This window comes from Salvelinus fontinalis, chromosome 4, assembly GCF_029448725.1.
Source record: "Salvelinus fontinalis isolate EN_2023a chromosome 4, ASM2944872v1, whole genome shotgun sequence".
Lineage (NCBI taxonomy): Eukaryota > Metazoa > Chordata > Actinopteri > Salmoniformes > Salmonidae > Salvelinus > Salvelinus fontinalis.
The window spans coordinates 22,332,594-22,358,915 of record NC_074668.1 but is presented as its reverse complement, the minus strand read 5'-3'; the positions used below and the strand labels follow the sequence as shown (position 1 = coordinate 22,358,915).

The 26,322-nt window shown below is 42.8% G+C and overlaps 2 protein-coding genes across 2 annotated transcripts; one reads left to right on the top strand and one right to left on the bottom strand.

Annotated features, from left to right (window-relative positions):
- Positions 1 to 1,073: 1,073 nt before the first annotated feature.
- LOC129853349 (histone-lysine N-methyltransferase SETD1B-A-like) lies at positions 1,074 to 13,729 on the top strand. Its single transcript, XM_055919294.1, has 17 exons — positions 1,074 to 1,211; positions 1,375 to 1,479; positions 1,583 to 1,847; positions 1,993 to 2,105; positions 4,980 to 6,146; positions 6,296 to 7,039; positions 7,176 to 7,292; positions 7,407 to 7,500; positions 7,616 to 7,812; positions 7,925 to 8,039; positions 8,160 to 8,618; positions 8,771 to 9,841; positions 10,569 to 10,735; positions 10,829 to 10,954; positions 11,058 to 11,177; positions 11,354 to 11,491; positions 13,017 to 13,729. The coding sequence occupies exons 1-17, from the start codon at positions 1,074 to 1,076 to the stop codon at positions 13,188 to 13,190; spliced, it is 5,310 nt and encodes a 1,769-aa protein (XP_055775269.1). The 3' UTR covers positions 13,191 to 13,729.
- LOC129853350 (4-hydroxyphenylpyruvate dioxygenase-like) lies at positions 13,708 to 20,147 on the bottom strand. Its single transcript, XM_055919295.1, has 14 exons — positions 19,657 to 20,147; positions 19,490 to 19,516; positions 19,124 to 19,186; positions 18,657 to 18,761; positions 18,488 to 18,530; positions 18,288 to 18,370; positions 17,997 to 18,086; positions 17,803 to 17,906; positions 17,592 to 17,669; positions 17,019 to 17,181; positions 16,762 to 16,833; positions 16,533 to 16,655; positions 16,236 to 16,352; positions 13,708 to 16,061 (listed from the first exon to the last, which is right to left on the bottom strand). The coding sequence occupies exons 1-14, from the start codon at positions 19,657 to 19,659 to the stop codon at positions 15,951 to 15,953; spliced, it is 1,182 nt and encodes a 393-aa protein (XP_055775270.1). The 5' UTR covers positions 19,660 to 20,147; the 3' UTR covers positions 13,708 to 15,950.
- Positions 20,148 to 26,322: the final 6,175 nt, after the last annotated feature.

Here is a 26,322-nt window from a genome sequence, read left to right as displayed (position 1 = left end):
AGGAACACATGAAAGCCAGAAGAGATATAATCAAAAGAACCTGAAAAGCCCTTGTTCATTATCTCCAGAACAAAATCAACCTTTAGCAGGAGAGTGAACAAATGGAAATGCTTAAAGCTGTCTGTTGCAATTGGCGCTGTTCCACCCTTTCAAAACAGATTAAATGTATATGCCACCTAGTGGATCAAATGCTAAAGTATGTACATCAATCAGATTGTAGATCATTTATGTACGAATACTCTGCTTGTTTGTGGAATCCATAGACCGTAGGTAGAATCCAATAATAATTGATAATTTATATTTGATAAAAATGATCTAATAAAACACAGTGATCAGTAACTGAGGTGGGTGACCTGTACACAGCTTGTACGGTGTTTGTTTTCCTTTCTTTTTGGGGGGGACACCTGATGAATGATTGTAGATTTAGGTACTTTCTCCAACAATTCGTCGTCTAGATCCTACACTCTCCATATTTCTATAAATTTACATATATAGTATACATTTTATATTTTAATGTAGGCCTATTTTATTGACAGAAGCTTGACATTATTTTCTTCAGTTCAAAGTATCGAATGTGCGGAGTGATTCATAAATAGGCTCCCGTCCCCAGTCCCAAATACTGTAAACTGGAAAGAAAAAAGTGCTATGACAACAGGTGCACAATGTAGGTCCGTGGGAGGCAGCTTTCCGTGCAGGTAAGAGCAAATTAGAAATAAAAAACATTGAAACATATTCTCGATTAAAAGAAAAGCGCGATAAAAATGTGCTCAAGACTAGCAAAAAATGTAAAAGACCACGAATTACAATAACATTGTATTGGTAGCTACAGGTGAATCGCCATCTCTCCATCACCTGTCAGGGCGTGTTTCAATGGCTTGGACCAGATGATAAAGTCTCTAACGAGTAGTCAGTCTACCATCACATTTGTGCATTTTATCGTGTCGCATAGAACAATGTTTTTTGTTTTACATGCTGTTATATAAATATTTTCAACATGGCGTGTAATATAGGCTATTGCATATGCCGTATGTTCAATAGACCTACTGTTTACGTTTTCAGGTGTGGTGAATGTAATGGAAAACAGCCATCAGGGAAGTCACGGAGAAAAACATCCTCAGCACTGGAGGAGCTGCAAGTTGATCGTAGACCCTGCGTTGAAGAATGGGTTTTATAAAGTGTATCGTTACGATGGGCAACATTTCAACATGCCAGTGAGTAAATTTAATTTAGGATTTTTACATCTAGTTGTGTTAGGCTACTTGTTAAATGTTATTACAGATACTGTAGCCCTTGACCTAAACTTTCTTTTGACAACACACTTTTTTTTCAGTTCCCACATGAGTGTATTTACCTCCTTGATGTATGCTATATCAGGTTCAGGACTTAGGGGCATTTCCTGTGGATACTGTCAGGGATCCCAGAATCTGTCGTCTTTGGACCAAATTCAGAGACACTGACCTGCTGGTCCCCAAATTTAAGGTAACACCTCATTTTCTGTGATGACATCATGTGAAATGCAATCTTAGATGCATAATATTATTGTTTACCAAATGACAATCTGTTATCTGATTAATGTTTATAGATTGATGAATGCTATGTCGGCCCACCCAAGGAAGTGACATTTGCCAGGTTAAATGACAACGTAAGGGAGGGTTTCTTGACTGACATGTGCATAAAGTACGGACAGATTGAGGAAGTGGAAATCTTGTATAATCCTAAAAACAAGAAGCATTTAGGAATTGCTAAAGTCATCTTCGCCACAGTCAAGGCTGCAAAGGACACTGTGGAGCACCTTCATGACACCTCTGTCATGGGGAACATTATCCACGTGGAACTTGATCCAAAGGGTAGGTTAATATAATTGATTGATAATTGAAAATAGGCTTAATTACACATACATAACTAATGTCAATAAATGTGATAATAGATTATGATTTATGATTTTCAATTTTCTTTTGGGTGGTGATCCATCTGACTCTAATCCTTTTTTAGGTAAAAACAGAATGCGGTACTTCCATCTTCTTGTTAGTGGACTCTACACCCCTTCAACATTGCCACTGGACAGCGATGAGCACACCCTCCAATGCCTAACTGATAGCTTGCAGGTAATAGAGTTTTACTGCTCTACTGTTCTAATGTGTTCCATTTATAGACCTTCGACAGACAGAATTCAATCTTATGTTAATTACTGCTCATTAAAATCAAATCAAATTGTATTAGTCACATGCGCCGAATACAACAGGTATTCAGTGAAATGCTTACTTACGAGCCCCTAACCAACAATGCAGTTTTAAAAAATACGGATAAGAATAAGAAATAAAGGTAACAAGTAATTAAAGAGCAGCAGTCAAATAACAATAGCGAGACTATATACAGGGGGGTACCGGTACAGAGTCAATGTGCGGGGGCACCGGTTAGTTGATGTAATATGTACATGTAGCTAGAGTTATTAAAGTGACTATGCATAGATGATAACAATAGAGAGTAGGAGCGGTGTAAAAGAGGGGGGCAATGCAAATAGTCTGGGTAGCCATTTGATTAGATGTTCAGGAGTCTTATGGCTTGGGAGTAGAAGCTGTTTAGAAGCCTCTTGGACCTAGACTTGGCACTCCGGTACCGCTTGCCATGCGGTAGCAGAGAGAACAGTCTATGACTAGGGTGGCTGGAGTCTTTGACCATTTTTAGGGCCTTCCTCTGACACCGCCTGGTATAGAGGTCCTGGATGGCAGGAAGCTTGGCCCCAGTGATGTACTGGGCCGTTCGCACTACCCTCTGCCGAGCAGTTGCCATACCAGGCAGTGCATCAACCAGTCAGGATGCTCTCGATGGTGCAGCTGTAGAACCTTTTGAGGGTACAACCTTTTGAGGGTTCTACAGGACCCATGATCTGAGGACCCATGCCAAATCTTTTCAGTCTCCTGAGGGGGAATAGGTTTGGTGTTGGTGTGCTTGGACCATGTTAGTTTGTTAGTGTGATGTGGACATCAAGGAACTTGAAGCTCTCAACCTGCTCCACTGCAGCCCCATCGATGAGAATGGGGCTGTGCTTAGTCTTGTTTTTCCTGTAGTCCACAATCATCTCCTTTGTCTTGATCACGTTGAGGGAGAGGTTGTTTCCCTGGCACCACACGGCCAGGTCTCTGACCTCCTCCCTATAGGCTGTCTCGTCGGTGTCGGTGATCAGGCCTACCACTGTTGTGTCATCTGCAAACTTAATGATGGTGTTGGAGTCGTGCCTGGCCGTGCAGTCATGAATGAACAGGGAGTACAGGAGGGGACTGAGCACGCACCCTTGAGGGGCCCTTGTGTTGAGGATCAGCGTGGCAGATATGTTGTTACCTACCCTTACCACCTGGGGGCGGCTAATCAGGAAGTCCAGGATCCAGTTGCAGAGGGAGGTGTTTTGTCCCAGGGTCCTTAGCTTATTGATGAGCTATGGTGAGGGCACTATGGTGTTGAGCGCTGAGCTGTATTAAATTAATAGCATTCTCACATAGGTGTTCCTTTTTTCCAGGTGGGAAAGGGCAGTGTGGAGTGCAATAGAGATTGCATCATCTGTGGATCTCTTGGGGCGGTATGCAAATTGGGGTGGGTCTAGGGTTTCTGGTATAATGGTGTTGATGTGAGCCATGACCAGCCTTTCAAAGCACTTCATGGCTACAGATGTGAGTGCTACGGGTTGGTAGTCATTTAGGCAGGTTACCTCTTGGGCACAAGCACTATGGTGGTCTGCTTAAAACATGTTGGTATTACAGACTCGGATAGGGAGAGGTTGAAAATGTCAGTGAAGACACTTGCCAGTTGGTCAGCGCATGCTCGCAGTACATGACCTGGTAATCCATCTGGCCCTGCAGCCTTGTGAATGTTGACCTGTTTAAAGGTCTTACTCACATTGGCTGCGGAGAGCGTGATCACACAGTCTTCCAGAACAGCTGATGCTCTCATGCATGTTTCAGTGTTATTTTCCTCGAAGCGAGCATAGAAGTAGTTTAGCTCATCTGGTAGGCTCGTGTCACTGGGCAGCTCTCAGCTGTGTTTCCCTTTGTAGTCTGTAAGGGTTTGCAAGCCCTGCCACATCCGACAAGCGCCATTGCCGGTGTAGTACGATTCGATCTTAGTCCTGTATTGACACTTTGCCTGTCTGATGGTTCGTCGGAGGGCATAGAGGGATTTCTTATAAGCTTCCGGGTTAGAGTCCCGCTCCTTGAAAGCGGCAGCTCTAGCCTTTAGCTCAGTGCGGATGTTGTCTGTAATCCATGGCTTCTGGTTGGGGTATGTACGTACGGTCACTGTGGGGAAGATGTCATTGATGCACTTATTGATGAAGCCAATGACTGATCTGGTGTACTCCTCAATGCCATCGGAGGAATCCCGGAACATACTCCAGTCTGTGCTAGCAAAACAGTCCTGTAGCTTAGCATCTGCTTCATCTGACCACTTTTTTATTGATCTAGTCACTGGTGCTTCCTGCTTTAATTTTTGCTTGTAAGCAGGAATCAGGAGGATAGAATTATGGTCAGATCTGCCAAATGGGGGGCGAGGAAGAGCTTTGTATGTCTCTTTGTGTGCGGAGTAAAGGTGGTCCAAAGTTTTTTTCCCTCTGGTTGCACATTTAACATGCTGATAAAAAATTTGGTAAAACAGATTTAAGTTTCCCAGCATTAAAGTCCCCGGCTACTAGGAGCGCCGCCTCTGGGTGAGCGTTTTCTTGTTTGCTTATAGCGGAATACAGCTCATTCAATGCTGTCTTAGTGTGTGGTGGTATGTAAACAGCTACGAACAATACAGATGAAAACTCTCTAGGTAGATAGTGTGGTCTACAGCTTATCATGAGATACTCTACCTCAGGTGAGCAATAGCTTGAGCAATAGCTCAAAAACAACTTTTGGTTATGGTGATGTAAGTAGACTCGGCTGAGGCGATGTGAGATGCTTCATTGCTTCATTTTAGCCAGTCTGTTTTGTTTCCTTCATCTTCAGGACAGCAAACCTCTGCAGAAACTGACTGATGGGAGTTCATCATTGACAAGGTCTATTTCCAGTCCCACCAGCGTGGCTACACCTCTCTCCCTAGACACAGCCTACTCCAGTATCTGGCAGGACACACCGGGCAGCTTTGGGCAGACACCCCTCTCTCAGGGCACCCCTCATACCCCCTGCCTGTCTGGGACCCCACTCTCTCAGGACTCTTGCTACTCTAGCCAGCACACCACCCCAGTCCACCAAGTCACTCAGGGTGAACACTCCTCATATGGTGCTCACAGACGCTTGAGGCGCGATGTCTGCTATCGTCAACCAGGAAGACCTTATATGAGATCCCACCATCAGAGCTCAGAGTTGAGCTCTCTCCTCAAACACCTCCAACCTCACCGTCCTCTCCAGCCCCAAACCCAGGTTGCTGGCGGCAGCTACAAATCTTCCTTCTTCTGGTATCAGAACCGCCTGCCCTCGACTGAGGATAACCCTGCCACAGAGCCTCCCCTCCACCTCTCCCTTCCTGAACAGGAGTCCTGGAGGGTGCCCTCTCTACCTCCTGCCTCTGAGGCTTTCCCTCTGAGCAGCAGCTCTGCCAGTGCCACAAGTATGAACGTGGTACCTCTGAGGGAGAGACCTCAGTCTCCCCCTTCTGGACACGATGCGGGCCTTATAGAACCGCCCCCTTCCCCTCCCAATAACTCTCCTGGAAGCCCCGTCCCAGAGGCAGAGAGCCACAGCCTGGACTCACGCATTGAGATGCTTCTCAGCAAGACTCAGAGTTCCTGCCTCCCTCTACATGGTGAAAGGGGTTTGGATGCTGAAGTGCACTCTCAGGACAGCCCTGTTTCGCCATTCTCCCCTGTCTCGATGTACTCTCCTGAGTCTGACCACACCCCAGCCCGTAGTGGATGTCCTGTGAACTGTACCCACCCCACCACCAGGGATGGTCTGGAGGATGTCAGTCCCACTCCCCTCCCTGAGTGGGAAGGAGACGAGTCCCTTCCAGGGATGCCTTCTCTAATATGGACCTCACAGCCCCCCTGGCCTCCTGGGACGCTATCTCTCACTCAAAGGGAGAGAAGTAAAGGAACAGAGATGGACCATGCAGATCAGTCAACCTCTAGTGAAAAGTATATGGGACGGGCACTCCATTCCTTATCATTTTCTCAGGTATTGGAGAAAATAGAGAGTATGAACACATTGATATTTTTAACGAGATTTAACAAACAACATCATAGATAAAGAATTATGCACAGATTTCTTGCATTGCACATTGGGGAGAGGGGTTACAATCTATTAATTTGACATTTCTTTCACAGGGTCTCCATTTGCCAGGGGAAGACAAGGACATCTCAAATGCGAGGCAATCTGCAATGTCGAATCCCAAAAGCCATTGTTCCAAGAGCATCACAGTCAACTCCTTCATTCCCTCCTTGCGACAGCCTCTTCCAATCTCCTCTCTCCATCACCCTGCTCCAATCCCTCCCTACAATCCTCACTCTTCAGTTTCCTTTTCCAATCCTCGCCCACCAATCACCCACTCCAATCTCCCCATTCGATTCTCTCCCTCCAACCCTCACCCTCAAATCCCCCCTTCCATCCATCCCATTTCTGCACCTCTTTCTATTCCAATCCCACCTCCAGGATTCCATCTGCTTCCTCCACACATTCCTCCCCCTCTCACTATCCTTGGGCCTCCTCCAACTATGGCAGCCCCTCCCTCTATCCTACATCCAGTTTACCCATATCCCTTGAATACGCTGCACACGGTGCATATGGACAAGGTGAATGGTCTGCCTGGGTGTGGCAGTGTGCCAGTGTCTTTTACTGGGCAACCCTGGCCCCTGCCTCCCTTCATGCCCACCTTCAACCCCTCTGTGCCCCCGCCAGGCTACCTGCCTCCGCAGGAGAACCTACATAAGGCCACAGTGGAAAAGGTGCTGGCAGTCATTATGGAGGAGCTTAAGTCCATCGTGAAGAGAGACATCAACCGTAAAATGGTTGAGGGGGTAGCCTTCAGGGCATTTGATGAGTGGTGGGATGGCCAGGAGCAGAAAGCTAAGGTGAGCTACTACCTAGTTGAAGTTCAGTATAGTTGAAGATACAGAACTCTTCTACACCACAGCAAATTATCTGTTTTGATACTTGTGGTTTGTTGCTATAATGTTTATAATGCTTCTTCATTTCGTCATTTTTCAGATTGCTGTAACTCTTGTGAGTGCCAGAGAGGGTAGAGTGGAGGTGAGGACCAAACCAAGAGACTCCCTAAGACAGAACATTGGCCCACGTGGTGCCACCAACCTGCCTTCCTTCAAGGTAGGCTTCTGCTGCTACTACTAAACGTATCATGAAGGAGCTCAAACAAGGTACAGCGTGACTGTGTCTGTGGAGGTGATTATCATGATGATCGTGACTTGTGTTCATGTGTAGGTAAAGAAGAAAGAGTCCGACGATCCGACTGCCTCAGAGGACCCCAAAAGAAAGTGTCCCTACACACCTGTTAATGATGCGCATGAGAGTGCTGGTTAGTGCTGTGCATTCGGACAAGGCAACATATTTACTCCACAGTACGATTTCAATTGGTTTTACAATGAGAATATTGTGAATGCTTAGCACGCTTTCTTTCTCTTTCCCCTCAGAGCTGGAGAGTAATATAACGAATCACACATTGGACAGGTCCCCAAAAACTGGAAGTATTCCAGCTGTGAGGCGAAGACATGCAAGGCCACTGGAGCTGGACAGCGAGGGGGAAGAGGAGAGCAGAGAGAAAAAGGGGGAGCCAACAAGAGACAAAGAGGAGGATACTGTGGCAGCAGACAAGGTTCCCCAACACCAGGTACACAGAGGTTTCCAGCTGTCAATCAACAGCAGTACCGAAATGCCAAATGTATTTATCAAATTATATGTTTAAGTTGCATTAACCAGTTCATTTTATTTTTTTTCAGCAGAGGGATGAAGATGCTGACAGTGAACAAAAAGAGGAAGAAGTGGACGATGATGAAGAGAATGATGAAGATGTGGTCTTCTCTAAAGTTACAAGAGGATTACAGTCTCCAAATGAGGGTAATGTTTAAGAAGCTTTGAGTTTTTGTCTTAAGGGGTTTTAATAGTTGCTTAATAAATCTACTTCAATAAATTTGTTACACATACTGAAATGCACATTATGGTTTTCTCATTTACCAGAAGTTGCCAGGGTAAGCCTCTCAGAGGTAGAGTCTTACTCCTCAGAAGACAGTGAATACCTCTCAGAGTCTGACTCCTCCTTTGAGGAAAGTGAAGACTTCTCAGACTATGACTCCAGTTCTAACCAGGAGACAGAGGAAGAGGAGGAGACAGATGGAGATGCTGATGAGGTCAACAGGGAGGTAGAGTGTGTGGTGTTGTCATCAGATGAGGAGGAGATGGATCTGGAGCCCCCGGCCACACCCTCAGCCCCTCTTACCCCAGGGACTGAGCTGGACCTACTGGATGGGTCAGAGCCGGTCCCGAGGGATCAGCCTGGGGAGGAGAAGCACTCAGTCTGTCTGACTCGAGATGTCTTTGGGCGCACCAGCAGCACAAGCCGATCTGACCCAGGGATGGAGCTCCTGTCCAGTGAGCACCACCATGATCTCCAGGCCCCCTCACCCATAGGACTGACAGGTAGATTTTAAAGACATGCATGTATTGGTAAATAATAATAAAAGTGTTCATCAATAACATTCAAACAACTCTTATGTATGCATTTTAAGCCTGACAGCAATTACAGGGATTAGATTCAACAAAACAGAGTGTTTGTTTTCCTCTACCAGCAGTGGTGGAGCCTGATTTTGCAGTGGAGATAGATAGCCCTGAATGGAGCGTTGAGTCACCAGATAACGTGGAGAACCTCCGGCCTCTCACCCCTACTGGCTCTCTGGGAAACAGCGACTCAGACCTGCTGTTCAAGAGCAAACCAACCCCCCCTGCTGTGGAGGAGGTGGAACTGCCACACACTCCTGGTCGGGGAGCAGAGGCCCTCCTTGAGAGTGAGGAGGACTCTATGGACCACCTCCTCTCCCTCTCCCCCACAAACAGTGAGCCTTTGTCCCAGAGCCGCCCCACTCATCCCCCTGCCTTAGCCTCGTACCCAACATACGAGGACATGCCCAAAACACCAGGCAGAGATGAGAGGGGTCTATGGAATCCCCTTACCCCCTGGAGGGTGCCAGTGACACCGGGCAGAGAGGGGTTTAGTCCCACTCCCTGTAGCCCTTTCCCCCTCCCCTCCCTGTCCACCGGCCTCTACATCAGGACCCCACGAACCCCTGGGAGGGACTTCATCCCAACCAAGATAACACACAGGAATACCACCGTTATGTTGGCCTCTTCACAGAGGACTAATGGTGCTCCTTTATCCTGTGATGAAATGCTTACAGACTCACCTGTTCTAGCTTCTTCTCCTAGCAGCCTGTCTGAGTCATCAGCAGAGACTCCTGGCCATGGGTGTGTGTGGCTTAATCCTAATCCTGGGTCCCAGAGGAAGATACCCCTGCAGGGCCTGGAGAACTGGTCAGGGCTGGCGGATGTGGAGAACCAGAGAGAGATGGAGAAGTGCTCCTGGAGGAGGGTACAACCAAGAATGATGCGGAAGATGAGGCAGAGGATGAGGCGGAGGATGAGGCGATGGCAAAGGATGAGGTCAGTGCAGAGAGCCATGCCCTCTGTCTTCTCGGCCAGTCCCTGTCGTCGGTCACGAAGTGAGGAGATGACTGTCCTCCACAGTGTCTGGAAGGAGGGCCTGGATGAGGAGGATTCCAAGCTGCTGCAGGTCACCTATGACAGGCTGCTACAGCAGGACAATGGCTTCAGCTGGCTCAGTGACACTCTCTGGGTCCCCCACCCTCATATCCTTTACTACAGAGCTGTTATTACCATACTGTCACTGGACACTGATACATTAATGGGATCTCAACTGTTATTGTGTATGTTTTAGAATGAATTTCTTATATACTAACTGTTGCACATTGAGCACTTTGAAATTAATTAAGAATTGCATACATAAGGGCCTCCCGGGTGGCGCAGTGGTCTAGAGCACTGCATCGCAGTGCTAACTGCGCCACCAGAGTCTCTGGGTTCGCCCCTAGGCTCTGTCGCAGCCGGCCGTGACCGGGAGGTCCGTGGGGCTACGCACAATTGGGCTAGCGTCGTCCGGGTAAGGGAGGGTTTGGCCGGTAGGGATTTCCTTGTCTCATCGCGCTCCAGCGACTCCTGTGGCGGGCTGGGCGCAGTGCGTGCTAACCAAGGGGGCCAGGTGCACGGTGTTTCCTCCGATACATTGGTGCGGCTGGCTTCCGGGTTGGAGGCGCGCTGTGTTAAAGAAGCAGTGCGGCTTGGTTGGGTTGTGCTTCGGAGGACGCATGACTTTCGACCTTCGTCTCTCCCGAGCCCGTACGGGAGTTGTAGCTATGAGACAAGATAGTAATTACTAGCGATTGGAGACCACGAAAATTGGGGAGAAAAGGGGATAAAAATGTATAAAGAAAAAAGAAAAAAAAAAAGAAAAAAAGAATTGCATACATATTCCTCTACACATCAGTGAATTATTGTCTAGTTCCCTTGACCCCTTTGCACTCACCAGAGTCTTGACGGAGAAGAGGAAGGAGCTCAATGATTGGATGTGGGACCATGTGACAGGATCTGCCCGCAGCGAGGGCTTTTACAAAATCAGCAAGAATGACAAAATAAAATACCTCAAAAGCACGTGTTTGACTACAGACCAGCCCTCTGCAGACACCCAGGTATTCAGAGAGGAACAGCTCTTCCCCCATGTTAATGTATGCCATACCTGATAATTGACAGCTTTGATAATGGACAATATTTAATTTCTGCAGGGGGTGAGTCTTTCAGCCCAGCCGCACCCTTCCCTGCGGTCTGGGTCTGAGTTCAGGTCTGAACAACGCCGTCTGCTCTCCTCCTTCAGCTGTGACAGTGACCTGCTCAGGTTTAACCAGCTGAAGGTCAGTCAACCACTCATCTGTGCCCAGACAGACAGTACAGTTCAGTGTATCTCTCTGCAGACAACATGAGGCTTTAGTCACAGATGATATTCCTGTGTTTCAGTTCCGCAAGAAGAGGATTCGTTTCTGCCGCAGTCACATCCATGACTGGGGCTTGTTTGCCCTGGAGCCCATAGCAGCAGATGAGATGGTGATTGAGTATGTGGGCCAGTGCATCAGACAGGTGAGACACAGACTGGGCCAAAGTACACAGTAAATAGGTAGGACAATAAGGGACATGAAGGGGCACAGCTGACTGGTGTAACATTTTGATACATATTCATTTACATGTACATTTCATCTAGAGCTAATTCTTAACTGAGTGACTTGTGTGAATGGGCACGCCACCCCTCTCATTAGGTGGTTGCAGATATGCGGGAGAAGCGCTATGAAGATGAGGGGATTGGGAGCAGCTACCTGTTCCGGGTCGATCAGGATACCATCATCGACGCCACTAAATATGGGAACTTGGCCAGATTTATCAACCACAGCTGCAATGTGAGTGGTTTATGGTCTATGGAAATGTTTTGCATTTCAGAACTATTATGTGTTGTAAATGGTTTGATTTATAGTACAGATAATTTATTAAACATTTTGGAAACAGATACAATGGTCAGACTATCACACATAGGGGTTGCAAATGGTGGGTATATTACTGGAAACGTTCAAAGTTTACCAGTAAAATACCAGATCTTTTTTGGCATCTTTCAATCTAGCACAAGACACCTAGTGGCCCTTTTTGGGTACTTCAGATTGTTACAGGTGTCTAATTCAAATCAAATTTTATTAGTCATATGCGTCGAATACAACAGATGTAGACCTTACAGTGAAATGCTTACTTACGAGCCCCCAACCAACAATGCAGTTTCCAAAAATACGGATAAGAATAAGAAATAAAAGTAACAAGTAATTAAAGAGCAGCAGTGAAACAACAATAGCGAGACTATATACAGGCGGGTACCGGTACAGAGTCAATGTGTGGGGGCACCGGTTAGTTGAGGTAATATGTACATGTAGGTAGAGTTATTGAAGTGACTATGCATAGATGACAACAACAGAGAGTCGCAGCGGTGTAACGAGGGGGTTCGGGGCAATGCAAATAGTCTGGGTAGCCATTTGATTAGATGTCCAGGAGTCTTATGGCTTGGGGGTAGAAGCTGTTTAGAAGCCTCTTGGACCTAGACTTGACGCTCCGGGTACCGCTTGCCGTGCGGTAGCAGAAAGAACAGTCTATGACTAGGGTGGCTGGAGTCTTTGACCATTTTTGAGCCTTCCTCTGACACCGCCTGGTATTGAGGACTTAGATGGCAGGAAGTGCCTTGCGGTCAGAGGCCGAGCAGTTGCCATACCAGGCAGTGAATCAACCAGTCAGGGTGCCCTCGATGGTGCAGCTGTAGAACCTTTTGAGGATCTGAGGACCCATGACAAATCTTTTCAGTGCATTTGAATTATCTCTGGTTCTCTGTGTGTTCAATTAATTAAATAATTGATTAAATATTTAAATAAGATGAATGCTGTAAAACATTATCCTAAATATTTACCATCAACTTAGTTAATACCATTGATGTTTAATATAAAGTTTTCAGCATGAAATATCCTTTATATTTTTTACAGACTTATGTACTTTACTATGTCAAGATGTGTTTGTTGTAAATGTTTTGGCGTCAAACTGGTGGCAGTTGTGAAAAAAGTCAATAGTTGGAAGAGTTTCAGAGTTCATTGAAAATAATGCCATTGTTGATTAGATGCCTTTTTCATTCATTAGGATATTTTCTCTTTAGCCATATGTTATATCCACTACAAATTCATGGACAATATGGACATAGATATAAAAAATGAATACTATACATTAATACATTTTCCAAAAGTTATTCAAGTATAAATTACCAAAGTTATAATAGATTGCCATATATTTTCTGTTAATCACCAAAATGATTGAATATTACTTTAACTTTGGTAAATTACCGGTAGCTTTGCAACTCTAATCACACTGATGACTTAGTAATATATTTTCTCTCTTCAGCCTAATTGCTATGCAAAGATAATCACAGTGAAATCCCAGAAGAAGATAGTGATCTACTCCCGGCAGTCCATCAGTGTCAATGAGGAGATCACGTATGATTACAAGTTCCCCATCGAGGATGAGAAGATTCCCTGTCTGTGTGGAGCAGAGAACTGCCAGGGCTCCCTCAACTGAACTCTGAACCCTTGTCTCCAGCCCTCCTCTCAAACTCCTGACTGTTCTGCTGCCGTACAGTTCCTGACAAAGGAAAAATAATAACTCCCTTTCCAACCAAGGTTCATGAAGAGTGGAGCAAGCTGAAGAATCAAAAATGTACAGCAACTCTTCTGCAGACAATTGAAGTTCCTTTAAAAAAAAGTTATTTGTTAAAACAGTTTGTGGAAAAAACACACACCCCCTGCACCAGGGATGGGCGCTGTTCTCCTCTCCCTTAAAAATACTATACAGGATGGGGTATGATATTGCCTTCTTGTGCAAATGTGTACATGATGAGTTAAATGTTTTCATTCATGAGAGCTAATGAAGATGTATTCAGCTTGTGTCAAGCATTTTATTAAGTTATTTTGGTAATTGTTCTCTCGGGTTGGTTGTTTTAGGCAGAGTAATCACTATATTTATAAATGATTTGGTTCATTATGTCTTTTTCACAAGTTCTCTCTCGCACACACAAACACTGTGAATGAGGAAGGAGTCACAATGCAGTTGCATTTTTTATTACACACACTTAAAAATGTATGCTGAAAGTATCCAAAGTAAACGAAAGCAATTGGGGGAATCAAAATGAACAAGTGTAAAAATGACTTTTAGTTCATGGAAAGGATACAATAAACTGACATGTTGTCATTGTGCATCTTATTGAGTCATATGTTGTGGTTTATTACTTCCTTCCACTTAAATATGATTTTTTTTTCAGAAGGCAAATAAGACAATGTGAAGCTAAGACAACAGAGTTAATGTCATACTTAAAAATTGCTTGTTAATACCAGATTTGATAACATAGCTGGCTCAAATCTAATGACGTTGTCTGCTCTTTTGCTGTTGCTTTGGATTGTACATCAACATCATCATACTTTGATAGTCACAAAAATGTGTTTTTGTGACTATCAAAGCCAAAAACAAATACACAGCCTTTGGAAAGTTGTCACACTCCTTGACTTTTTCCACATTTTGTTGCGTTACAGCCTGAATTTATTACATTGAGATTTTGTGTCACTGGCCACACACAATGCCCCATAATGTCAAAGTGGAATTATGTTTTTTGAAATGTTTACAAATGTATTAAAAATGTAAAGCTGAAATGTTTTGAGTCAATAAGTATTCAACCCATTTGTTATGGCAAGCCTAAATATGTTCAGGAGTAGAAATTTGCTTAAGAAGTCACATAGTAAGTTGCATGGCCTCAGTCTTTGTGCAATAATAGTGTTTAACATGACTTTTAAATGACTACGTCATCTCTCACATACTATTATCTGTAAGGTTCCTCAGTCGAGCAGTGAATTTCAAACACAGATTCAACCACAAAGACCAGGTTTTTTCCCCAATGTGTCGCAAAGAAGGGCAACTTTTGGTAGATGGGTAAAAACAAAACAAAAAAAGCAGACATTGAATATCCCTTTGAGCATGGTGAAGTTATTAATTACACTTTGGATGGTGTATCAATACACCCAGTCACTACAAAGATACAGGCGTCTTACCTAACCATGAGGCCAATGGTGACTTTAAAACAGTTACAGAGTTTAATGGCTGTGATAGGACTGAGGATGGATCAACAACATTGTAGTTACTCCACAATACTAACCTAAATGACAGAGTGAAAAGAAGGAAGCCTGCACAAAATATAAATATTCCAAAACATGCATCATGTTTGCAATGAAGCACTAAAGTAAAACTGTAAAAAATGTAGCAAAGAAATGTACTTTATGTCCTGAATACAAAGCGTTATGTTTGGGGCAAATCCAACACATCACTGAGTACCACTCTTCACATTTTCAAGCATGGTGGTGGATGCATCATGTTATGAGTATGCTTGTCATCAGCAAGGACTAGGGAGTTTTTTAAGATAAAAGGGAACGTAATAGAGCTAAGCATAGGCAAAATCCTAGAGGAAAATCTGGTTCAGTCTGCTTTCCAACAGACACTGGGAGACAAATTCACCTTTCAGCAGGACAATAACCTAAAAAACAATGCCAAATATACACTGGAGTTGCTTACCTAGACAACATTGAACATTGAGTGACTTAGTTACAGTTTTGACTTAAAATTTACTTGAAAATCTATGGCAAGACTTGAAAATGGCTGTCTAGCAGTGATCAACAACCAACTTGATAGAGGTTGAAGAATTAAAAAAATAATAATATGCAAATATTGTACAATCCAGTTGTGCAAAGCTCTTAGAGACCCAAAAATACTCACAGCTGTAATCGCTGCCAAATGTGATTCTAACATTCTTATGTAAATTTGATATTTCTGTTTCATTTTTAATACATTTTCAAAAATGTCTAAAAACATGTTTTCACTTTGTCATTATATGGTATTGTGTGTAGACGGGTGACAAATGTAAAAAATAAATATTTTGAATTCAGGTTGTAACACAACAAAATGTGGAATAAGTCAAGGGGTATGAATACTTTCTGAAATCACTGTATTTAAAATTGGCATCAAGTGAAAAATATTTTTTATGTTATTTTAGCATCACTATATTATTTGAATAGTTAACAATCATTCCTACGTTTGATTCCAGAAGGCATGTCAATCATAATTTAAATTTGAATAGTGTGTGCATAGAGCAGCAATTTATCCATCAAAGTCATTCAACTAGATTCTGGTTCACCTCAGATATAAATTGTTGAACAAATTATTTTCAATATTTCTGAATTAAATGTAAGCTTCAGAGATGATGGACATTATATCAATCGTGTAAATCAGAGAAATACTTCAAATTTGGTTAGACACGCCATTAGGGGTCAGGATAGTCAAGTTCCCTCTAGCGTTCTGGTCTGCCTCGATGGCCTCGAAAAGAGCCTTGAAGTTGCCTGCACCAAAGCCCTAGGAAGAGTACAAAGACATGTTTTCACATAGTTTAAATGTAGATCTGGACATCAATCTTTATCAACATTACATACTGTAAATGGTTTTCAATACACTAACAAAGTCCTAAAATCAAACTGGTTATATATTGTTTCATTGGTAAGGCTCTCTGAAATCTCATGCTCCTCTCACCTGATGGTTGTGTCTCTGAATGACCTCCAGGAACACCGTGGGACGGTCCTGAACAGGCTTGGTGAAGATCTGGAGCAGGTAGCCATTGTCATCAAAATCCACTAAGATCTTCAGCTCCTGTCAGAGCAATAGGACATAAGAGTGCTTGTCAGGCTGCGTAGCTAAGAACCTACCATAGAAGTTCAAATGAACTGATTTATCATTATAATGCAAATAACTATCAGGTATTTTGATAATTGAAATATAATAAATCATTGAAACATTTATTAAAACATCAGAGAAAATTGTGTCTCTGACCTCCAGAATGTCCAGGTCCTCAGTGACCCTGACTTGCGATTGTTGGAGATTCTTTCTTAGCAGCTGGTAGTAGGTGTCAGGCACACACATGAACTCCATGCCACGTTCCTTCAGGTTACGGATCTACAACAAAGAGAATATACTAACCACACCAATCTTTCAATCTTCTATTAATGTGTATGTAAAAGTAACCAGGTTGAGCTTAGCCTTTATGTGTGAAAAGACTTACTGCGGTGATGATGTCTGATGTGTTCATGGCGATGTGCTGGACACCTGGGCCACCATAGTACTCCACATACTCCTGCTAAGTCCAGTGAGTTTAGCGAGGTACAAGTTCTACTCATTACTTTTTTTGTAATGCTGAGTTTTTGAAAGGTACGGTACTGAATACGTGTATGGATGACAATGGCATGTCTTTGTTACGTTGGTAAACACCTCTTTACATAGTTAATATATTATATATTGAATAACATGTCGATGACTTGCCTGGATCTGGGACTTGCGTTTACCCATGGCTGGCTCATTAATGGGCATCTTCACTGTCTCTTCATAATTGGCCACAACAATGGAGCGCAGTGCACTGAAGTCTGTCTGCAGCTGCTTGTCGTCTACTGACCAGAACCGGTGGAAGAGCAGGTTTTTCTGGTACCTATGGAAACAAAACCTACTCCTCAGGAACCCCTGTGTGTTGGATGGACAGATGAGACACCACAATATATCTATCCTACAGCCCTCTTCCCTGGCCCTTCCCTTCAGAGATCAAACCCATCCCTGTTTTTTATCTCAGAGCTGCATGGTGGAGCTCTAACTGACTCCAGATGTGGGGAACCCCAGGGACCCAGCTCAAAAACTGTTAAGTCATAGTAGCATCTGGCCTATGCCAAACAGCCTGGGTTACATAATACTGACACCTCCCCCATCCACCCATTGCTGTTTTTTATACTGCATTCAGTGTGTGGTAGAAGAACTCTGATGTTCATGGATGTTTTTGTCTGGAATAAAATGTACAGGCCAGTGTGTGTGTTAATACATCCCTGTGCCCTTACCACAATGCCTTACCAATCCACTACAGGCACCATCTCATCATCCGGCTGGTTCCCCACAACATGGTCAATGAAGTTCAGTAATCCACTGGGTCTGTAACGTTAGATAAGGCCTCACAGTGATGTCAACTGTTTAACTGAAACAGTCACTCAAATTATGTCTTGTTTACAATGGTCTGTAAAGAGCACTCTCATCTCTAACACCAGATAAAATAGTTCATACTCACAGCTTGGCCAACAAGGGGTCCCGGTGGAGAGGAGTATGGAACCCTGGGAGGAACAGCCCATTGTAGGCAGTCCTCTCCACAAATGTGTGTGTGGTGTCCCCATACTATAGAGATATAAGAGAAAATCCCAAATCTTGAGCAAACTGTAAATTTACTTTTCGGCACTCAGTTTCACCAGATATTGATAGACTTACCGTCTGGAGAACAGCTAGTTTTACCCTGCCATATTTGTCCTCCAGTACATACGGCTCTTTCACTATGATGGCACCACGCTCTCTGGCTTTCTGAAGAGTACAATAGACAGATAAACATATGCATGTGATGAAGATCCAGGAAGATTAAAAAATAATCATCTTTTCAATAAATCAAAGAAAACGATTGCAATCCAACAGAATATCTTTAACCCATCTCATTAGGAAAGAGGCATTCTCCTCATTCCAGAAAGAGCAGCGATATTGGTTTAAACGGTAAGCCTGCTATGGTACCTGCACAAGGTAATCACAGTTCTCCACAGTGAATGCAATGTCCTTGGCTCCATCCCCATGTTTGACCAAATGCTCCCCCATTTCTGAATAAAGGAGATGGACAAAAGTATACTCAAATCGGAGTGAGTGAAGTAGTCAGTGACAACCAATCTCATCATATCTGACCACATGAAGGATGACATTTTTGTGTCATACTGTACCTTTGTTTCCAGGATTGAGGGCGGATGCGAATACATAAATAATCTGTGAAAGAAAAAAAGCCAAAAAGTTTCATGGTGGACAACCAAGGACCTCCATCACTTGTATCAAGTTACCTCACTATTATAAACATGTGCCATAATGAATTCAGAATGCCACAACTCTGCTCACCTTGTCTTGTTTGACCACATGGGACACCACATCACGGCAGCCTGTCTCCAAACCCCGATAGGCCAACGGTTCAAATCCAAGCTTGTTACAATAGTAAGATGCTGCCTGTTGAAACAGAAGAAAAAACACTATTGCCACTCACAATCAATCCCCAAGCAATACAATATTTGTACATTTACTATCAGGCAAAAAAACGTAATAATAGTGTGTTGTGAACTGTAAAGGACTGTGGTGGGAGCGCCACCTCCTGGTGATGGTGTGGAAAACCTACAGTTTCTGGATCAAATTAAGAGCAGGGAGAATGGTGGGGTCTACTCTGAGGTTTCATGCCTATTTCCCCCACCCCTTAAGAGAGCCAATAGCCACCCCTCAGTGAATACTCCTTTAACTTGGAGAAAGTTCAGGAAAATATTTACCACATGCAAAAAAATGTGAAAAGCAACCACAATGGCACATGATTCTCATACCTGTTTGGCATTTCCAACCCAGAATGTGATGTGGTCGAAACAGACGAACTTGCCGTGGTCGTGCTATGAACAAATCCAGAACAATTGAATACCGGTATGTAAGGGGGGGGGGGGGGGGGGGGGGGGGTACACTTCGCATCAGCCCATTCATTAATTTATGACATAGCAATTAGACATTCTTAGATGTAAGAGAAATATTATTGCACATTTAAACATATTGGTAGGCTATTTGCACATTTTAAATACATTTTTAAGTTTCTCAACTACTGAATCATACTTTGAACTTGTTGAAAGTCCTAATAATAATTATGTGTTCATTTAAATGTCTATGGGCAATTCAAAAATATTAGTAATTAAAGGACTAACCTTTTCACCTCTGTCCATGTAGGAAGTCTAAATAGATAGATACAAAACATTACATATAAGCATTAACGTTAAAGACCATTCTTTCAATAGCTCAAAATCTTGTAATGTGAAACTGAAATAAGACATTGAATAAGACAATTTTCGAGTAAATATATATTTTATCTTACCATCTTGTACCCTTAGCCTTTCAACTGCTTGAAAATATAATCTGTACAATAAAGTCGAGTGTTTAAACGTTCAGAATCAAGTTCGAACTTCCACGCCCCCGGTGTTCGAGGAGGAGGAGAGTGGGAGCGAAAGAGAAAGACAGCGAGAAAGATAGAGAGAAGAACAGTGATGCTCACTTTAGGTTACACAATCATGTCGCATCATAATATACATAAACAAATCATAGTTATCGAACGCTTGACTCTGCATAGAGCTTTGAAGACATTTTATACCAAACGTTTATATTGGGTGAATCACATAACTTAAAGGTGTGTACATCACATATAATATCAAGTAATATCAGAAAAGCACGCACTTACCTTCTCTACTCAAACACCTAAATTCTTATGTTATATTTCAAAATGAAATGCAAAGACACAGACATAATGCACTCCCAATAATTTCAACAGTCAGGCCATGTGTTTGTATTTAGTCTCGAGAGGAGGTTCACTCATTGAGGTTTCCTATTGGCTGTTCGTTGGGAAGTATGTTGGAGTCAGTCATCCACAATTTTGACATGAAACAAGTTTATGCTTATTGTGGACCATTGCAGTAATTACTATTGGTAGGCTACAATAGCCCCCCTCCCCTTTTCACAATCAGTGGCCTAATCTGTTAATTCATTAATAGGCCTAATGAATGTATGAGAAAGTGTTTTATACCTCTTACATCATTCTTTATAAATCCTTTATCATCAACATTCGTATGAAAATGGTTCTTCCAGAGATGTTTCATTGATCTATTGGTGTGTGTGAATACAATGTACTTTTTCCCAATGTGCCAATATTGACAGCCCGCACAACTGATTTACTTAGTAGTGAATATGATACACTACAACACTACAGTTCTTCTCTCAAGTGACCTAATAGTCTCAAAATGTGATGGGAATAAACTGTTTAAATTCCTACATAAATGGGGACACCATGTAACCATAGTGTGGAAATGTAATGGGATGGCTGCTGAAAAATGTATTATTCCTACAGAAGATGACATTTGACAGATTGTCAAATTTCACTACAGCAGAAATAGACACTGATCGAGCTATTCATTGCTTCCTAGATAGTGAGCCGCTTAAGTTTCATAGAGTCAACCAGATCGACACAACAAGAGGTTGCACCTTGTCATAGTGATTATTATATTGTAGTTTTTTTTTTACAGCCATGTGGCTTTATGTCCCAATGGGGGTGAATAGGATTAAGTACATCAATGAAACAATGCATTTCATAACCCTGTAATTTCCTTCAAGCATAGGGTCATTACACTGACTGACCCCTTGTATTCATAGGACTCAGTTTTCGGGAAATAAGTGACACTATCCGACAGGTGGTCAGAGTGTTGGGCCAGTTACCAAAAGGTTGCTAGTTTGAATCCCGAGCCGACTAGGTGAAATCTGTCAATCTGCCCGTAAGCAAGGCACGTAACCCTTATTGCTCCAGGGTCGCCATCAATAATGGCTGATCTCTGGCCGTGACCCCAGTCCCAGGGCGAGTGGTATATGCAAAAAACGAATTTCCATTTCCCCCCAACACACTTGTACAGGTTATACACATGTACATGTGTGACACAAGACAAATATAGGGAAAGGGAAAGGGGGGATACCTAGCCAGTTGTACAATTGAATGTCTTCAACTGAAATGTGTCTTCCGCATTTAACCCAACCCCTCTGAACCAGAGAGGTGTGGAATATAAGCAACCCCTATTTGACGTTTGACCATGCAAGCTCTCTGGTGTAACAATATGTACCCAATATGTACCCGATGTGAGTAAGACCTTTAAACAGGTTAACATTCATAAGGCCGCAGGGCCAGATGGATTACAAGGATGCATACTCAAGAGCATGCACTGAACAACTGGCAAGTGTCTTCACTGACTTTTTGAACCTATCCCTGATCCAGTCTGTAACGTTTCAAGCATGTTCCTGAGCCCAAGAATGCCAAGGTAACCTGTCTAAATGACTATCGCCCCATGCACTCATATTTGTAGCCATGAAATGCATTGAAAGGCTGGTCACGACTATTTGCATTGATCCCCTTTTTATTTGCACTAACTCTCTTGCACTGGCTCTATGCACACTCACTGGACTCTACCCACACACTCACACATACTACACTGACACCCAACACACACACACTTTCACTCTTTCACACTCTTCATATATGCTGCTGCTCCTCTGTTTATTATCTATCCTGATTGCCTAGTTACTTTTAGCCCAACCTACATGTACATATTACCTCAATTACATCGGTACCGATCCTCCTTGTAAATAGTCTCTTTACTCTTCTTTTATTCTGTAACTATTGTGTAACCTTTTTTATTTGTGGCAAATGTTTCTTACTTTTTAACTCTGCATTGCTGGGAAAGGCCTAGTAAGTAAGCATTTCACAGTAAAGTCTACACCTATTGTGTTCAGCGCATGTGACAAATACAATTTGATTTGATTTGATTAATGAAAGTGCACACTAATTAGCATTTGACACCCTCCCTCTGCAACTGTCCCTGATGTGGTTTGTTTTTCTCACTAATACCAGGAGGCCTTTTGCTATCAAGAGATGCAATTAGAGACAGTAAATGATGATGGTGCTGCTTACACAACAGTGCGATGTTGGAGTGGTAGATGGTTACTCTTTACATTTTGTACATTAAAGAGATTCTCTGGTACGTTTGTATACTTTTTAGCCAGAAATTCTAAAAGTAGTGCTCACGAGCAAAAAGTGGTCCCCGAAAATTGCGTACTACGTCACATATTTGCAGATATGTGCACCACGTCATTGCTCTCTCTCTCTCTTGCTCTGCTGTGTGTGCATCTTGCTAGCTGTCACTCAAATGGGGAGGGGCTGAAGCTCATTGGCTGGAACTTGAATTGCTGGGGGGATGGCCCGCTTAAGGGAAAATGTAGGGAAAATAGCACTGCACAGCTAGGGATTTCATGGCTAATTGAGGTAAGACAGTAATTCTGCTCATAGATAATGCATGTATGAACTACAAATTGACACATCTAGCCCAAAGGAGGTTAAAATAAAGAAGGATTGTTCATGGTTTAGACACAATGCCTACTGATTTCTGCTTATTCTATGTTTTAAGTCAACTGATCGAGAAAAGGCACAAATATTACATTATTGTCTAATTCACATACGATATATAATGACATAATCCAAATACATAATCCAAATATGTTCAATACAGGCAGTTTAGGAAAAACGAATACAGTTGAGGTCGGAAGTTTACATACACCTTAGCCAAATACATTTAATCAGAGTAAAAATTCCCTGTCTTAGGTCAATTACGATCACCACTTTATTTTAAGAATGTGAAATGTCAGAATAATGTGATTTATTTCAGCTTTTATTTCTTTCATCACATTCCCAGTGGGTCAGAAGTTTACATACACTCAATTAGTATTTGGTAGCATTGCCTTTAAGTGGTTTAACTTGGGTCAAACGTGTTGGTTAGCCTTCCACAAGCTTCCCACAATAAGTTGGGTAAATTTTGGCCCATTCCTCCTGACAGAGCTGGTGTAACTGAGTCAGGTTCGTAGGCCTCTTTGCTCGCACACGCTTTTTCAGTTCTGCCCACAACTTTTCTATAGGATTGAGGTCAGGGCTATGTGATGGCCACTCCAATACCTTGACTTTGTTGTCCTTAAGCCATTTTGCCACTACTTTGGAAGTATGCTTGGGGTCATTGTCCATTTGGAAGACCCATTTGCGACCAAGCTTTAACTTCCTGACTGATGTCTTGAGATGTTGCCTCAATATTTCCACATAATTTTCCTGCCTCATGATGCCATCTATTTTGTGAAGTGCACCAGTCCCTCCTGCAGCAAAGCACCCCCACAACATGATGCTGCCACCACCGTGCTTCACAGTTGGGATGGTATTCTTCGGCTTGCAAGCCTACCCCCTTTTTCTTCCAAACATAACAATGGTCATTTTGGCCAAACAGTTCTATTTTTGTTTCATCAGACATTTCTCCAAAAAGTACGATCTTTGTCCCCATGGGCAGTTACAAACCGTAGGCTGGCTTTTTTTATGGCGGTTTTGGAGCAATGGCTTCTTCCTTGCTGAGCGGCCTTTCAGGTTATGTCGATATAGGACTCGTTTTACTGTGGATATAGATACTTTTGTACCTGTTTCCTCCCGTATCTTCACAAGGTCCTTTGCTGTTGTTCTGGGATTGATTTGCACTTTTCGCACCAAAGTACGTTCATCTCTAGGAGACAGAATGCGTCTCCTTCCTGAGCGGTATGACGGCTCCGTGGTCCCATGGTATTTATACTTGCGTGGTAACTTCAGGCGTTTGGAAATTGCTCCCAAGGATGAACCAGACTTGTGGAGGTCTACAATTTATTTTCTGAGGTCTTGGCTGATTTCTTTTGATTTTCCCATGATGTCAAGCAAAGAGGCACTGAGTTTGAAGGTAGGCCTTGAAATACATCCACAGGTACACCTCCAATTGACTCAAATGATGTCAATTAGCTTATCAGAAGCTTCTAAAGCCTTACATAATTTTCTGGAATTTTCCAAGCTGTTTAAAGGAACAGTCAACTTAGTGTATGTAAACTTCTGACCCACTGGAATTGTGATACAGTGAATTATTAGTGAAATAATCTGTCTGTAAATTTTTGGGGAAAAATGACTTATGTTATGCACAACGTAGATGTCCTAACCAACTTGCCAAAACTATAGTTTGTTAACAAGACATTTGTGGAGTGGTTGAAAAACGGGTTTTAATGACTCCAACCTAAGTGTATGTAAACTTCCGACTTCAACTGTATTAACATCAGTTTGATAGCCTTGCAATGAATGGCTTGTGTCATTTGCAAAAACCCAAGTCAGAATGAGACAATTGGGCGTGAAATGCTTACATTTTATTTAATTAGACAAGTCAGTTAAGAACAAATTCTTATTCACAATGACTGCCTTCCAAAAGGCAAAATGCCAACTGCGGGGATGGGTCTGGGATAAAAAAATAAAGAAATAAAAAATATAGGACAAAACACACATCACGACAAGAGAGACACCACAACACTACATGAAGAGAGACCTAAGACAACAACATACATGCTTGCGAAAGTATTCACCCCTTTGGCATTTTTCCTATTTTATTGCCTTACAACATGGAATTAAAATTTATTTTTGTGGGGTTTGTATCATTTGATTTACAGAATATGCTTAGCACTTTGAAGATGCATTTTTTATTTATTTATTGTGAAACAAACAAGAAATAAGACAAAAAACGGAAAACTTGAGCGTACGTAACTATTGACCCCCCCAAGTCAATACTTTGTAGAGCCACCTTTTGCAGCAATTACAGCTGCACGTCTCTTGGGGTATGTCTCTATATGCTTGGCACATCTTGCCACGCTAAGTTTTGCCCATTCTTTAATGCAAAACTTCTCCAGCTCCTTCAAGTTGGATGCGTTCCTCTGGTGTGCAGCAATCTTTAAGTCATACCACAGATTCTCCATTGGATTGAGGTCTGGGCTTTGACAAGGCCATTCCAAGACATTTAAATGTTTCCCCTTAAACCACTTGAGTGTTGCTTTAGCAGTATGCTTAGGGTAATTTTCCTGCTGGAAGAAGAACCCCCGTCCCAGTCTCAAATCTCTGGAAGACAGAAACAGGTTTCCCTCAAGAATTTCCCTGTATTTAGCGCCATCCATCATTCCTTCAATTCTGACCAGTTTCCCATTCTCTGCCGATGAAAAACATTCACTGTGGGGATGGTGTTCTCGGGGTGATGAGAGGTGTTGGGTTTGCGCCAGACATAGCATTTTCCTTGATGTCCAAAAAGCTCAGTTTCGGTCTCATCTGACCAGAGTACTTTCTTCCATATATTTCGGGAGTCTCCCACATGTTTTTTGGCCACTCTTCCGTAAAGCCCAGCTGTGTGGAGTGTACGGCTTAGAGTGGTCCTATGGACAGATACTCCAATCTCCACTGTGGAGCTTTGCAGTTCCTTCAGGGTTATCTTTGGTCTCTTTGTTGCCTCTCTAATTAATGCCCTCCTTGCCTGGTCCGTGAGTTTTGGTGGGCGGCCCTCTCTTGGCAGGTTTGTTGTGGTGCCATATTCTTACAGTTTTTTAATAATGGATTTAATGGTGCTCCGTGGGATGTTCAAAGTTTCTGATATTTTTTTTATAACCCAACCCTTATCTGTACTTCCCCACAACTTTGTCCCTGACCTGTTTGGAGAGCTCCTTGGTCTTCATGGTGCCGCTTGCTTGTTGGTGCCCCTTGCTTAGTGGTGTTGCAGACTCTGGGGCCTTTCAGAACAGGTGTATATATACTGAGATAATGTGAGAGATCATGTGACACTTAGATTGCACACAGGTGGACTTTATTTAACTAATTATGTGACTTCTGAAGGTAATTGGTTGCACAAGATCTTATTTAGGGGCTTCATAGCAAAGGGGTTGAATACATATGCAAGCACCACTTCTCTGTTTTTTATTTTTTATAATTTTTTGAAACAAGTAATTTTTTTAATTTCACCAATTTGGACTATTTTGTGTATGTCTATTACATGATATCCAAATAAAATCTATTTCAATTACAGGTTGTAATGCAACAAATTAAGAAAAATGCCAAGGGGGTGAATACTTTTGCAAGGCACTGTAGCATGGC